Here is a 16,668-nt window from a genome sequence, read left to right as displayed (position 1 = left end):
TTGGATTTCACCATGCCCGATTCTTTGTTTCCGCAGAAGATAAGCTGCAGCCTCTGGTGTCTGGCGGCGCCTTATTTCCCTCTACCCACTAAAAACACAGCCGAGCGCACGTGTATGGGGGATGCGGGACGAATGACAGCTATCTAAAGCAATGAAACCACCTAAAGTCCTACATTTATCAGACCTACATTTGTTAAATTTGAATGCAATCTATTGCTCTTTGGTATCAGCCACCGCAAGTTCGGGAAAGGCTATAGTGTCCTTCAATTGGATGAGTGACAGAAGTGCAGATTTGTGTGTGAATTAGCAGCTACACTCGTCACATCTCTATGGAAGCTTTAACATTGCAGGTTACATCCCCCCATTAGCCGGAGTGGAAAGTCTTTAAAAAAAATTAATTCTTGCACTGGAAGACGTCCTGCATTATATGGACATCCACTGATCGCAACAGCTACGTAATTTTTCTTGCGGCAAAATGAACACAAGCGGACCTGGCAGCAGAAGAACGGGTTGTTCAAAGTGGAAACCCACCCCCCCTCAACTCACCCAAGCCCATGCAAAAAGAAATAACTTACATTTCATAATTCTGGTCCTCCGTCTCCTGCTGGACTGACAGCTCCTCGAGGGTGGCATCGATGTCTAGCTGGTTTGTCTCCAGTTGTCGTAACAAGGTTTCTCGCTGCCGGGCACAAGAATAAACGAATGTCAGACGTCGACGCCTGCAGAGCTTAACCTCGTTCACATCTGATCTCCATAAACAAAAGCGGAGACCTTTAACCCGATCTTACTGGAAGGCCAGGGGCCAGGTCCCTCAGTGTAGCAACAACTTTCAGAAACCGAAGGGTTAATAGTGTCAGATTCGATACTGGAAATAAATAAGTAAGTTCTGGGCAGGTATCATTTGCCTGCAGGCTAACTTTACACCCTTAGTTACCGTTACTGGAGCAATGATGGGGATTGTAACTCCAGACAGGGAGCGGAGCGCGTGCTGTAACTTCAGATGTCCTGATGGTCTCAGGTGTACTGAAGGGCATTTACATATTAAAGGCCAGCTCTACAGAACACATTACATTGTATCAACCATTGAGGGCTGTGGTACAACCTTGGCATTTATTCTCGGAAGATTCCCTGATGAGTGGCCACGTAGGTGGTCTGCAGCCTGCCCCCTCCCCTGTCGCTAGAGACATTAATCTGCATGTTACGCTGTTTGTTTTAGTAAATATTTTCATTCACCATGAAAGTACAATGCTAAAGCACCTTTTCTTAGAACTCGTCGTGCTGTTCCTCTGTTATTCCTCCTGGAATTGCATAAATAAATTGACCATTGGGAGATACCATTCCCATTGTCAATAGGGGGTGTCCCTGAATTCTCAGCACTGATTGGATAGTGTCAGACTGTGTAAGGAAACCCTATTGACAAAGGAAGGGTAACATTTCCAGGAGGAATAACAGAGGAACTGCACCACTCCCCCCTCATTATTTCTTAGGGAGAACAATTATTTACTAAAACAGTCGGAAGAGCTGGAGGTCCTCTCTAAGTTCTTACCTGTAGCTGCAGAAAAGGGATGTTAAAAAATTTGTGCAAGTATTTCAGCCCGAAGCTGTTCCTCATGGAAGACTCAGCATAACGGATATAGGAGGAGCCGGGGCGCCTGTTAGAGGAAGTAGAGAGAAGGAAGAGAGTAATTACTTAAGGATATTTGTTATCCATGTGCCCCAAAAACGCGTAACTACTGTTCAGGAAATGATTGAAGCAAAAAAAATAAAAAAAAATTGAAAAAAATACATATATATATTTTGTAAACTTTTTGCAAGACCTCTGCTTGCGGTCAGTGAATGGAAACACTTGTTAACAGCCGTAGGCTGAAACACGGTACAGCTGAGGGGTTCTTCTTAATGTATCAGCCTCTGGGAGCTAAAAAAAAAAAAAAAGAAGCAACACACATCTATTTTCTGCCCCCGACTCTAGGCTTATACCGCTCATCTGCAATGATATAATGTAATACACTGCAGTCGTGTGAGCAGGATTAGTATAGGATGGGCTTTCAGCCCCTGAATGCAATGTTTCCATTTGCTGACAGCAAGCAGAGATCATGAAAACCAAGGAATTGCAAAATAACTTTGTTTTTCTATATTAAAGGGGTATTCCGGTTACAACAAGATACCCCCAAGTAACTTGCTGATCGGTGGGTGTCCAATAGCTAGGACCCCCACTGTTTACAAGAACTCGAGCCCGAACCCCAAGTTTGAAACGAGCGGCAGGCCGCTCCATTCATTACTACGGCAGTGCCGGAAAAAGCCGAACACTGCACTCGGCTATCTCGGGCGCTCCCATAGAGAATGAATGGAGCGGCAGGGCACAGAGGCAACCTGCCGCTCAGTTCAAACGAGGGGTTCGGGCAACTTCGGGGTCCCCGTAAACGGTGGGGGTCCGAGCTGTCTGACACCCACCAATCAGCAAGTTACCCCTTACCCTAAGGATAGGGGGTAACTTGTGACCGGAATACCCCTTTAACTGAACACGTTCACTTGATGGTGAGCGGATCACGGGGTGCTAAGCAATAATGGATCACACAACGCCCGATGTGACGCAAACACTTGCTGGGTTGTCCAGCGTGAGAGTCACTCGATATAGCAGCGCTCTGCACCGGTCAAAGGAGGGGGAATCCTGAGTGGGCGATCTCCTCTATTACCTCCATATGCCATGAATAGGGCAAATAGAAAGGGTCTGTCCATAGTAGATAACTCCTGCAGCACTTACAGAGGGCACCTGTGGTATTACACCTTACAGACGGGTCAGAGGTAAATCTCGTCTCATCACTCACCGGTTCAGGCTCTGTATAAAGTCTCGGACATCGTCAGGCAGGATGACCCTGTGCTCTCCCATATCACGATGATTTCCAAGCACGCACACCGGAACATGGCTGGGGACCTTCGGCAGCTCTCGCATGATGTAATTAAAGGTCCTGAAACACAAAAGATAACAGAACGGATTGTCAGCTCTAGAACAGAGAATTCCCTGGCTCCTTCTTTTATCCCTCTGCTTAGAACCGTCCTCCAGATCGTATTACGACAGTAAGGGTAGGTTCACACGTAGCATGTCAATCTATGCTGCGGGATCGCCGGCTTTCTGTTGCGGATTTTCCGTATTGAATTTAACGGGGAGGTAAGACCCGCGAAAAATAGCAGATGTTGCGTTTTTCTGTGGCGGAAAAGCTACGATTTCGCCGCAAAAATTGCAACTCTGAAAAAAAAATAAAAATCTCATACTTGCCGAGAACACTCTAGTCCTGCGGTCCAGCCCGGCCTCCAGGGATGATGTTTCATCCCATGTGACTGTTGAAGCCAATCACAGGCCTCAGCGGTTACATGGGATGAAACATCATTCCTGGAGGCCGGGCTGCAGGACGTCAGACAGTCCTATAGAAATAAATGGTGGCCAAGTATGTGCAGTACCGCTCCATTCCTACAGGGCTCCTAGGAATGTCAAGGCAAGACCATCCTCGTGATCAGTGGGGGTCCCAAGGATCGGACCCCCATTGATCAGATATTTATCAGCTATCCTGTGGATAGGTGATAAATATGGATTATGGGAAAACCCCTTCAAATCATGCCATTGTGGGAGTGTAAAAGGGGTTTTCCGCGTTAATTTAAAAAACTGGCCAGGTGTAGGAGGGTTGCCAAAAAAAACAAAGCGCCGTTGCTCAATTCACGGATCCTCGTCGTTCCAGCGTCTTCGCTGTCGTTCCTCCTTGCCGCTGTGTATTGACATAGATGCAGCAACGATGCGCTTGCATATGAACAGATCGCTGCAGCTAATCACAGGCCTCAGCGGGTATACGGCACAAGTTCGCTGAGGCCAGTGCTTGGCTCAAGCGATCACGTGGGTATACGGGCACGTCATCGCTGCAGCTATGTCAATACACAGTGGCGGGTAGGAACGGAGCGGCGGCGCTGAAACGACAGCGATCTGTGGGGTGAGTAATGGTTCTTTTTTTTTTTTTTTTTTTGCATCGCTCCTGCATTTGCCAATTTTTTTAAATAACTCGAAGTGTCTAATTGAGAGAAGCCCCGTCCACATGCCCTATGAGGATCTGTTCGAGCAGCTCCCGTTACTACATTTATCTGCAGGGGAAATGCCTGGCTGGCCGCAGCAAAATCAGCTGGGGGTGCCAAGAGCAAAACCTGGAGCGATCAACTGATTGTTTGGCGGCCACATTTTTTAAGGGACAACACCTTAAAGGGGTTTTCCAGGGACACTAATTTTTTCCAGGCGGGCTGCGTGCGCGAGCACTTTCATGAATGAGAAGAAAATGTGTCGGGCATTGAGGAGACTGTGGACCAATAGGATGCCTCAAACCCGGGTATACGTCAGAAGTCCCGGAATTGAGGCATCCTATTGGTCCACAGCCTCCTCAATATCCGCTCCCTTCGTTCTTTGTTTCTGCTTCAATAGCGGCACCATTTTCATCAGTGCCCGCAAGCTGCCTGCCCCGCTGGTATTGACAGGGATCACATGTATACAGGGGTGACGGGGATCACATGTATACGGGGATCACATGTATACGGGGATGACGGGGATCACATGTATACGGGGATCACATGTATACGGGGATGACGGGGATGACATGTATACAGGGATCACATGTATACAGGGATGACAGGGATCACATGTATACAGGGATCACATGTATACGGGGAAGACGGGGATCACATGTATACGGGGATAACATTAGATTTCGGCGGTGCGGTCACGTGATTCTGGGGGTGGGATAAAATAAAGGGGAAGGGAGAACTAGTGGGGAGGATCAATAGAAACGGAGGGGGCGGAATAATTAGTAAAGAACATTCCTGCGTCGTTACGAGGTCAGTGAGGTGTATACGCAGGGTCGTGTATATTTGAACGCTCGTGCACGAGCCGGTGTCCAGAGGAAAGTGCCTGAGGGTGAATAGGAAGGAAAGTGTTCAGATTTATTACAGAACGTGTATTAGGAACTTTACTTAATATTTACATAGAGAATTAGTTCAAAAATGGTGTCCCTGGAAAATCCCTTTAAGGTGTAACTCGGCTGCATCAGCGCGTGACCTGCTCCTAGTTCTGTCAAATCTAACCAGGAACAATAAAAAAAAAATAACCAGATCGGAGCAGCATCAGCTCGGACACTACCTGCCGGGGAGCTACTCACCACTGCTTAGTGATGTCAAACATCATGATCACTCCATTGCAATTCTTGTAAACGTCCAGAAACTCTGCATCCAGGGCCAGGTCAGAGTCAGACTTTAAAAAATAAATCAAGGGAAATCATGATTTTGGGTTATATTGATTTTTTGTTCTCCAGTCACATCCAAAGCAACAGCAAAATTGTCTATCTGCACACACAGTAGTCATGTGACTCGACATCTTAGCTCTAATTGCTTTGCTGCCATTTGTGCACACAACACCCTACACACCCTAGTCCTAGAAAACCAGCAGAACTTTGAATGCAGCTCTGGATGTGACTGGAGTATAAGACAGGATATTACTCAAGCAGTATAAGATAAGAGCAACATTTTAAACGGTTAGAAACATGTTTCAATGTAGAGTTTTCTGTTAATGAACACTTACAAAACTTTTTCCTCACCTCCTGGGGCTCGTTTTCCAGTTTCAAGGAGCTCTCGCCTCTCTTCTTACCTTTACCTACAAGAGAACGGCTGGTTATAGAAATATATCTCCTCCGTTTGTATTATTAGCAAACACCGAAAAACTTTTCAAAGGTCAAAAGATTTTAATGGAACAGCGCCCCCAGTGGTCATGGTGTGAAGTGATTGGATAATTTAGTTCTCAAATTTTTACACTATAATCTTGCAGGACACCAAAGTCATACTAAGGCGCTGTTCACAAGTAGTTCTTGCCTTCCATCGGAGGTAAACGCGTGGGGGGACTTTTACGACGCATACCTGCAACGGAAGCCTCGGATGTACGCCACCGCATAGGAAAACCGAGGCATATGTCACCCATAGGAACCCAAAAACTTTATTTTTTTTTACTATACAATTAAAAGGGATGTTCCACTTATACATATATAAATTATGTGTATAAAGTACTACCTCTGGGTGGCGCTATTTACTATCTTCAGTGTTGGCTGCTCTCTAGCTCTGCTCCGTTAGAGCCATGATCAGTGACTCCAGCTTAGCTGCAATGTTTATTGGAGTTTGCGGTAGTCTGAAACCCCCATTTTGTCCCATCAGATGCTGCTCTGCCCCCATGTTTTACACTGCAGCTCTGCTTGTTCAGATTGACTGCTATATGTAAGCACAAGCTCATGGACTGGTGTATGCATATGGACTATGATGTCTTCAGACTAAATACAAGGCACAGGGACTTATACCAGCAATGAAGCATAAGAAACTGTAAAACTTACCCTTATCCACCACATCCCAAACTTCTACCTTTACTATGTCGTCAGTGGCTGCAAAATCAAAAACAACATCTGTTGTATTACAGTCAAACATTGAAGGAGCTGTCCAGGATTACAAAAATACGGCTGCGCTCTCCCAGAAACAGCGCCACACGTGTCCATATGTGGTGACCGGTATTACAGCTTGGCTCAATTAAAGTGAATGGGACTGAACTGCAACACAACACACAAACCACTCACAAGTTCATAACGATAAGAAGAGAAAAGACAAGAAACTTCTCACCTGAAACTGCAAATAAGACAACACTTACTCTACAGGACACAAGAGCCTGCGCTTCACTCAATGACCGTGATCTACGGGAGTCCATCCAGTTGTGTTGTACAGTGAAGGAAAGAAGTATTTGATCCCTTGCTGATTTTGTAAGTTTGCCCACTGTCAAAGTCATGAACAGTCTAGCATTTTTAGGCTAGGTTAATTTTACCAGTGAGAGATAGATTATATAAAAAAAAAACTGAAAATCACATTGTCAAAATTATATATATTTATTTGCATTGTGCACAGAGAAATAAGTATTTGATCCCCGACCAACCATTAAGAGTTCAGCCTCCTCCAGACCAGTTACTGCTCCAAATCAACTTGGTGCCTGCATTATAGACAGCTCTTACATGGTCACCTGTATAAAAGACTCCTGTCCACAGACTCAATGAATCAGTCTGACTCTAACCTCTACAACATGGGCAAGACCAAAGAGCTTTCTAAGGATGTCAGGGACAAGATCATAGACCTGCACAAGGCTGGAATGGGCTACAAAACCATAAGTAAGACGCTGGGTGAGAAGGAGACAACTGTTGGTGCAATAGTAAGAAAATGGAAGACATACAAAATGACTGTCATTCAACATCGATCTGGGGCTCCATGCAAAATCTCACCTCGTGGGGTATCCTTGATCCTGAGGAAGGTGAGAGCTCAGCCGAAAACTACACGGGGGGAACTTGTTAATGATCTCAAGGCAGCTGGGACCACAGTCACCAAGAAAACCATTGGTAACACATTACGCCGTAATGGATTAAAATCCTGCAGTGCCCGCAAGGTCCCCCTGCTCAAGAAGGCACATGTACAGGCCCGTCTGAAGTTTGCAAATGAACATCTGGATGATTCTGAGAGTGATTGGGAGAAGGTGCTGTGGTCAGATGAGACTAAAATTGAGCTCTTTGGCATTAACTCAACTCTGCGTTTTTGGAGGAAGAGAAATTCTGCCTATGACCCAAAGAACACCGTCCCCACTGTCAAGCATGGAGGTGGAAACATTATGTTTTGGGGGTGTTTCTCTGCTAAGGGCACAGGACTACTTCACCGCATCAATGGGAGAATGGATGGAGCCATGTACCGTCAAATCCTGAGTGACAACCTCCTTCCCTCCACCAGGACATTAAAAATGGCTCGTGGCTGGGTCTTCCAGCGCTACAATGACCCGAAACATACAGCCAAGGCAACGAAGGAGTGGCTCAAAAAGAAGCACATTAAGGTCATGGAGTGGCCTAGCCAGTCTCCAGACCTTAATCCCATTGAAAACTTATGGAGGGAGCTGAAGATCCGAGTTGCCAAGCGACAGCCTCGAAATCTTAATGATTTACAGATGATCTGCAAAGAGGAGTGGGCTAAAATTCCATCTAACATGTGTGCAAACCTCATCATCAACTACAAAAAACGTCTGACTGCTGTGCTTGCCAACAAGGGTTTTGCCACCAAGTATTAAGTCTTGTTTGCCAAAGGGATGAAATACTTATTTCTCTGTGCACAATGCAAATAAATATATATAATTCTGACAATGTGATTTTCTGTTGTTTTTTTTAAAAATATAATCTCTCTCTCACTGGTAAAATTAACCTAGCCTAAAAATGCTAGACTGTTCATGTCTTTGACAGTGGGCAAACTTACAAAATCAGCAAGGGATCAAATACTTATTTCCTTCACTGTATATAAACCTCCCAACTCTTCCCAGACAGGGCGGATTTATTTATTTCTGTATATTTTATTATGTTATATTCTTGTATATAGGAGCAGTATTATAGTAGTTATATTCTTGTATATAGGGGGCAGTATTATAGTAGTTATATTCTTGTATATAGGGGGCAGTATTATAGTAGTTATATTCTTGTATATAGGGGCAGTATTATAGTAGATATATTCTTGTATATAGGAGCAGTATTATAGTAGTTATATTCTTGTATATAGGGGCAGTATTATAGTAGTTATATTCTTGTATATAGGGGCAGTATTATAGTAGTTATATTCTTGTATATAGGAGCAGTATTATAGTAGTTATATTCTTGTATATAGGAGCAGTATTATAGTAGTTATATTCTTGTATATAGGGGGCAGTATTATAGTAGTTATATTCTTGTATATAGGAGCAGTATTATAGTAGTTATATTCTTGTATATAGGAGCAGTATTATAGTAGTTATATTCTTGTATATAGGGGGCAGTATTATAGTAGTTATATTCTTGTACATAGGGGCAGTATTATAGTAGTTATATTCTTGTACATAGGAGCAGTATTAAAGTAGTTATATTCTTGTATATAGGGGGCAGTATTATAGTAGTTCTATTCTTGTACATAGGGGCAGTATTATAGTAGTTATATTCTTGTATATAGGAGCAGTATTATAGTAGTTATATTCTTGTATATAGGGGCAGTATTATAGTAGTTATATTCTTGTATATAGGGGCAGTATTATAGTAGTTATATTCTTGTATATAGGAGCAGTATTATAGTAGTTATATTCTTGTATATAGGGGGCAGTATTATAGTAGTTCTATTCTTGTATATAGGGGGCAGTATTATAGTAGTTATATTCTTGTATATAGGGGCAGTATTATAGTAGTTATATTCTTGTATATAGGGGCAGTATTATAGTAGTTATATTCTTGTATATAGGAGCAGTATTATAGTAGTTATATTCTTGTAGATAGAGGCAGTATTATAGTAGTTATATTCTTGTATATAGAGGCAGTATTATAGTAGTTATATTCTTGTATATAGGAGGCAGTATTATAGTAGTTATATTCTTGTATATAGGGGGCAGTATTATAGTAGTTATATTCTTGTATATAGGGGGCAGTATTATAGTAGTTCTATTCTTGTATATAGGGGGCAGTATTATAGTAGTTATATTCTTGTATATAAGGGGCAGTATTATAGTAGTTATATTCTTGTATATAGGGGCAGTATTATAGTAGTTATATTCTTGTATATAGGGGCAGTATTATAGTAGTTATATTCTTGTATATAGGGGCAGTATTATAGTAGTTATATTCTTGTATATAGGAGCAGTATTATAGTAGTTATATTCTTGTATATAGGAGCAGTATTATAGTAGTTATATTCTTGTATATAGGAGCAGTATTATAGTAGTTATATTCTTGTATATAGGGGGCAATATTATAGTAGTTATATTCTTGTATATAGGGGGCAGTATTATAGTAGTTATATTCCTGTATATAGGGGGCAGTATTATAGTAGTTATATTCTTGTATATAGGAGCAGTATTATAGTAGTTATATTCTTGTATATAGAGGGCAGTATTATAGTAGTTATATTCTTGTATATAGGGGGGAGTATTATAGTAGTAATATTCTTGTATATAGGGGGCAGTATTATAGTAGTTATATTCTTGTATATAGGGGCAGTATTATAGTAGTTATATTCTTGTATATAGGGGCAGTATTATAGTAGTTATATTCTTGTATATAGGGGGCAGTATTATAGTAGTTATATTCTTGTATATAGGGAGCAGTATTATAGTAGTTATATTCTTGTATATAGGGGCAGTATTATAGTAGTTATATTCTTGTATATAGGAGCAGTATTATAGTAGTTATATTCTTGTATATAGGAGGCAGTACTATAGTTGTTATATTCTTGTATATAGAGGCAGTAGTATAGTAGTTATATTCTTGTATATAGGGGCAGTATTATAGTAGTTATATTCTTGTATATAGGGGCAGTATTATAGTAGTTATATTCTTGTATATAGGGGGCAGTGTTATAGTAGTTATATTCTTGTATATAGGGGCAGTATTATAGTAGTTATATTCTTGTATATAGGGGGCAGTATTATAGTAGTTATATTCTTGTATATAGGAGCAGTATTATAGTAGTTCTATTCTTGTATATAGGGGCAGTATTATAGTAGTTCTATTCTTGTATATAGGAGGCAGTATTATAGTAGTTATATTCTTGTATATAGGGTGCAGTATTATAGTAGTTATATTCTGGTATATAGGGACAGTATTATAGTAGTTATATTCTGGTATATAGGAGGCAGTATTATAGTAGTTATATTCTTGTATATAGGAGCAGTATTATAGTAGTTATATTCTTGTACATAGGGGCAGTATTATAGTAGTTGTATTCTTGTATATAGGGGGCAGTATTATAGTAGTTATATTCTTGTATATAGAGGCAGTATTATAGTAGTTGTATTCTTGTATATAGGGGGCAGTATTATAGTAGTTATATTCTTGTATATAGGGGGCAGTATTATAGTAGTTATATTCTTGTATATAGGGGGCAGTATTATAGTAGTTATATTCTTGTATATAGGGGCAGTATTATAGTAGTTATATTCTTGTATATAGGGGGCAGTATTATAGTAGTTATATTCTTGTATATAGGAGGCAGTATTATAGTAGTTATATTCTTGTATATAGTGAGCAGTATTATAGTAGTTATATTCTTGTATATAGTGAGCAGTATTATAGTAGTTATATTCTTGTATATAGGAGCAGTATTATAGTAGTTATATTCTGGTATATAGGGGGCAGTATTATAGTAGTTATATTCTTGTATATAGGGGGCAGTATTATAGTAGTTATATTCCTGTATATAGGGGGCAGTATTATAGTAGTTATATTCTTGTATATAGGAGGCCGTATTATAGTAGTTATATTCTTGTATATAGGGGCAGTATTATAGTAGTTATATTCTTGTATATAGGGGCAGTATTATAGTAGTTATATTCTTGCATATAGGGGGCAGTATTATAGTAGTTATATTCTTGTATATAGGGGGCAGTATTATAGTAGTTATATTCTTGTATATCGGGGGCAGTATTATAGTAGTTATATTCTTGTATATAGGGGGCAGTATTATAGTAGTTATATTCTTGTATATCGGGGGCAGTATTATAGTAGTTATATTCTTGTACATAGGGGCAGTATTATAGTAGTTATATTCTTGTATATAGGGGGCAGTATTATAGTAGTTATATTCTTGTATATAGGGGCAGTATTATAGTAGTTATATTCTTGTATATAGGAGCATTATTATAGTAGTTATATTCTTGTATATAGGAGCAGTATTATAGTAGTTATATTCTTGTATATAGGGGCAGTATTATAGTAGTTATATTCTTGTATATAGGAACAGTATTATAGTAGTTATATTCTTGTATATAGGAGCAGTATTATAGTAGTTATATTCTTGTATATAGGGGCAGTATTATAGTAGTTATATTCTTGTATATAGGGGCAGTATTATAGTAGTTATATTCTTGTATATAGGAGCATTATTATAGTAGTTATATTCTTGTATATAGGAGCAGTATTATAGTAGTTATATTCTTGTATATAGGGGCAGTATTATAGTAGTTATATTCTTGTATATAGGGGGCAGTAACATAAAAGAGAACGGATAGCTGGACAGGACAGTCCCACTGTTTAAAAATATACAAAAAAGAAATAACAAAACAAAAGCAGTGTTGAGAGAAGACAATGGTCATGTAGAGCGTGTGAGAGTGCACAGTACAGGTAGATAGGAGACCTCTTACTCTTGTAGTTCCAGTGTATGCTGGTGACCTGGATCTCCTGAGTGGGGATATATTCTTCCACAAACTTCTTCCCCTGCAGCCGATGCCAGAGTGTTGTCTTCCCTGTGTTTCTGTCCCCCCTGATAACAATTTTCACTGGAAAAGAATCAGGATGCATCAGTTTTGCCCGTAGAATTACATTATACAACAATGAACAATTGCACTTTTCCTTTGCACCATATTTGATACAATTTTATGTTTCAACCTTCACCATTTCCAAAACCTCTGCTGTCAGTGACATTGTAATTCATCGTTTACATTCAGAGGCTGAACACAAGTCCTGACCTTGTCCTGCTCACACAGCTGCAATGCTTGTTACAATGCATCAGTGGAGACAATCCTTTATATGAAATAAACGCAAATCATAATCTGGGTTTCCAAGTTGAGGACGCACTGCAAATCAAACTGCGCCTGTCATCCTTGAAGAGGGACGTCAGCTTTTTCCTGGCCTAATCTGGCTGTGTACACATTCTATATTTGCTCCGAAGGGCGAGGATCTTTTGGTGCGTATCAATAGACTAGACTTTTCCACAGCGCTGTGTATTGCCGCCATGATACTAAAAAATATAAAACAGACTTTTCTGCTTCCCCCTTAATAGTCAGACTTCTCTGCAAATAATGTTCAGTAACTTTGTAAATCCTTTGCTCGAGTTCCCGCAAAATCTTTTACTCCAATCCCTTCCAGAGCTGAATTCCTAATTCTGCTAGAAGCCACTTGGAACCTTGTCAGCACCTAAATACCTAATGCACAGCCCTCCGATGTGTTGCATTCTGGGAGATGTAATTTATTTAGGTTTTATTAGCCTACCGATCCCTTTTTTCAGCCTCTTTTTCTATGTTTCTTTGTATTCGATTTTCCCATGAACAGACCTCTGTGGAAGGAGTGAACTGACATAAGACGTGCGGTCACATGCAGATCATGAGGACATCACTTCCAAGAAACTACATTTTCCACATTCTTACTTCCAGCATTCGTTAAATGGATAATCATATAAAACGCTCTACTCTCCAGGACGCAGCCCGCATCTTTGCGCCATGTAACTTTATATAAACATATGCCATGTCTACCACAAGGTAGGTGAAGCTGGTACAACCCCCTTTCATATGTTTATTACACGTATGAATTTAATAGAGAGACCCAGGACTGGAAATCCCAACTCCTGAGCATTACACGGGCGGCCCATTGATTTCAGGGACGCCAAGATTTTCCATCGCCATGACCAATGCCACAATTGCGCTGGCAGCTTTTAACCGCCAGAGCTGAATTATAGCCATGTATCTAGGATCAGAAAATATCTCATCATATAGACAGTAAGCTGGGCAGTGCCTTTGAATGTTGCAATGACATGAAGGGTAAGGACATACAGGACGGATACGCTGCGTAAAAGTGCACCGTCCTGAAAACCGCAAGGAATTCCGCCGGAAAAACCGCAACAAATTGTGGAGGAGTTTTTCGGGCGGCATGTCCGCTGTGGAGATACTGCAGAAATTTTTTTTAAAAGTTATAGCTACTCCCCACAAGTTGTCACGGTGATGCGGCCCTCTGTTCTGAGCGCAACCCGGCCTCCCGTTATGACGCCGTAGTCCATGTGACCGCTGAAGCCTTTAATAGGCTGCAGTAGTCACATGGGATGAAAAGTCATCTCAGGACGACGGGCTGCGCTCAGAACAGAGGGACGCCTCGCTGCGAGAACACCCGACAATCTCATTTGCAATTTTCGCGGCGGAATCGCAACGTTTCCACTGCAAAAGTCGCAACTCAGACCTTTGTTGAGGGTTTTACCTCCCCATTGAATTCAATGGGGAAAACCCGCAACAGAGGAGCGTTGAAAGTTTTTTCGGCAGATTTTATCCACCGTTTGTGGATGAGATTTGTTCAAACCTTATCCACTCTGCTGCCACTGTATTACGCTGCAGATTTTCCGAAACGATATCAGTCACGGAAAACCCGCAGCGTATACACCAAGAGTGTTCCTAACCTAAAAGCGTTTACAGTTCTGTAATATTGATAGCTTATCCTTAGCACAGGCCATCAATATGTGATCAGTGGGGGATCACCGCCGATCAGCTGCATAAAGGGACCGTTGCTGGGAGCCCCAGTACACCTCACAACAAAATGTATGGCGCTGTGTACGAGTAAACCATGAACCACAAGTGACGCAGTCCCTTCATGCGGCTGATCGGCGGAGGTGCTGGGAGTCTGACCCCCGTGATCAGGTGACGATAGGCCAATAATATTTCAGCCCTGTTCACACGTTTCAGACTTGATTAAGGATTCACATCAGTTCCACCTCCAATGCAAGAAAATGGGATTTCCACAACCCAGTTCACATGTAAAGGAAAAATTCTGCGTGGGTTTCATTCCGTGTTGTGGGACAACGTATTTTCACGGTTACCGCATGGAATCCCTACATTAAATGGGGCAAGTGTCAGCCTCAGATTTCTGCAGCGGATCCCCTAGTAAACACATCTGAACAGAGCCTTAGGCCCTGTTCACAGCGATTATTTCACAGGCAGAAAAAAAATCGTCCTCAAAATTTCTTCAAAAGCCGTGGGGAAAAAAACGCAGCGAAAAACAATTTTTCTGCCTTCTATGATATCAATGGGAGGTCAGAAGCTGAAACCGCGGCATGTCCTTTCTTCCCCCGCAAGCGGCTAACAGCCGCACAGAAAAAAAACCGCTTTCGCCTCCCAATGAAATCAATGGGAGGCGGTTTCAGACTTCTGTTGGAGCCGATTTCGACACAGTTTCTTGTCAAAACCTCAGGTGTGAACTGGGCCTAAGAGTTCTGGAAAAACCCTATAATGGTGAGCGCTGTGCTGGAGATTCTGCACGATGGGAGCCTCAAGACACTGCTAAGACGCACTACACAGGTCCCCCGTCCCCATGTTGTGGCCTCACCCTTTGGGTGGAGTTCCCCTTTACTTACTATTATATTGCACTCCCTTGGCGAACCTTCTCTGCAGCGCCTGGTCCATGGATTGCAGTCCGGCAGGAATATTCTTGTCTCTTAGATTGGACACGTCCGAAGACACCAATTTCTTCAAAGCCGAAAACATCTTGACCTGGGGGGGGGTGAGCCCGTCCTATCAAATTAACGACCGGTCACCCGTCAACGCTTTATACGTATCAGAATGGAGATCGGTGGTAGATCTTGAAGGGGATATCGGACATCACCAGCCGCGGGACGCCGTGGTTTTCTTACGTGATATGAATGTTCACAGACAGACGCTAAACACATCCAGTAAATACATAAAAATAAGAAAAAACACTAAAACATAAAAGAAACGGTCAACAAAAATGAGACGTCTGGAGGAGTCCACGATCTCCGCTGACACCCGCCTCACCAGTCCTAGAAGTAAGAGAAGAGAAACAACGGCCGTCAGAAATAAATCCTTAAGAATAATGTAGCTTCACGTTTCTGGGAAAGCTGGGTGACTGCCAATATGGCCACCATTATAACTCCCACAGGGCTGCCACCCAGCTCTTCCAGACTACTGAATGGCAAATGGGCTGGGCAAATAATCGAGAAATAATCGAAATTCAGGGCAATTAAATCAACGTCATCTTGCGATTTTCGGTTTTATCAATTATTTTCTCCCGGTTTAAACTGTATCTGCATCTTCAGGACTCGGATATAGTTAAATCCAATGGACGAGCAAGAGACCGTAATGTCCCTGCTCTACTATTCACTATGTATCGCTGGACGCGAGGCAGTGACGTCATTTCGCCTGTCTGCGCCGAGCTGCACAAAGCAGAGGGATCTCCTCCACTCCTCATTGGAACTGCGTTAGGCGAGTATATTATTGTAATTTTTATTGGCAGATGTGGGGGCATTACACTGCGTAGAGGGCAGCTATGGGGGCATTACACGGCCTAGAGGGCAGCTATGGGGGCATTACACTGCCTAGAGGGCAGCTATGGGGGCATTACACTGCCTAGAGGGCAGCTATGGGGGCATTACACGGCCTAGAGGGCAGCTATGGGGGCATTACACGGCCTAGAGGGCAGCTATGGGGGCATTACACTGCCTAGAGGGCAGCTATGGGGGCATTACACTGCGTAGAGGGCAGCTATGGGGGCATTACACTGCGTAGAGGACAGCTATGGGGGCATTACACTGCGTAGAGGGCAGCTATGGGGGCATTATACTGCGTAGAGGGCAGCTATGGGGGCATTACACGGCGTAGAGGGCAGCTATTGGGGCATTACACTGCCTAGAGGGCAGCTATGGGGGCATTACACTGCCTAGAGGGCAGCTATGGGGGCATTACACTGCGTAGAGGACAGCTATGGGGGCATTATACTGCGTAGAGAGCAGCTATGGGGGCATTATACTGCGTAGAGGGAAGCTATGGAGGCATTACACTGCGTAGAGGGCAGCTATGGGGGCATT

The 16,668-nt window shown here is 42.3% G+C and overlaps 1 protein-coding gene across 4 annotated transcripts in view; it reads right to left on the bottom strand.

Annotated features, from left to right (window-relative positions):
• The window catches only part of RABL6 (RAB, member RAS oncogene family like 6), a 34,184-nt gene that overhangs the window by 10,925 nt on the left and 6,591 nt on the right, over nucleotides 1-16,668 (bottom strand). For all 4 annotated transcript variants that reach the window (XM_075834731.1, XM_075834733.1, XM_075834734.1 and 1 more), the window contains exons 2-9: nucleotides 15,202-15,624; nucleotides 12,233-12,367; nucleotides 6,402-6,449; nucleotides 5,622-5,677; nucleotides 5,187-5,278; nucleotides 2,826-2,966; nucleotides 1,547-1,652; nucleotides 576-679 (exon numbers count right to left, since the gene is read on the bottom strand). In XM_075834731.1, the coding sequence (XP_075690846.1) occupies nucleotides 576-679; nucleotides 1,547-1,652; nucleotides 2,826-2,966; nucleotides 5,187-5,278; nucleotides 5,622-5,677; nucleotides 6,402-6,449; nucleotides 12,233-12,367; nucleotides 15,202-15,331 (812 nt within the window). In that variant the 5' untranslated portion in view covers nucleotides 15,332-15,624. The remainder of the gene's footprint in view (nucleotides 1-575; nucleotides 680-1,546; nucleotides 1,653-2,825; nucleotides 2,967-5,186; nucleotides 5,279-5,621; nucleotides 5,678-6,401; nucleotides 6,450-12,232; nucleotides 12,368-15,201; nucleotides 15,625-16,668) is intronic.

Source organism: Rhinoderma darwinii, chromosome 8, assembly GCF_050947455.1.
Source record: "Rhinoderma darwinii isolate aRhiDar2 chromosome 8, aRhiDar2.hap1, whole genome shotgun sequence".
Classification (NCBI taxonomy): Eukaryota; Metazoa; Chordata; class Amphibia; order Anura; family Rhinodermatidae; genus Rhinoderma; species Rhinoderma darwinii.
This window is presented reverse-complemented; position numbering and strand designations above follow the sequence as displayed.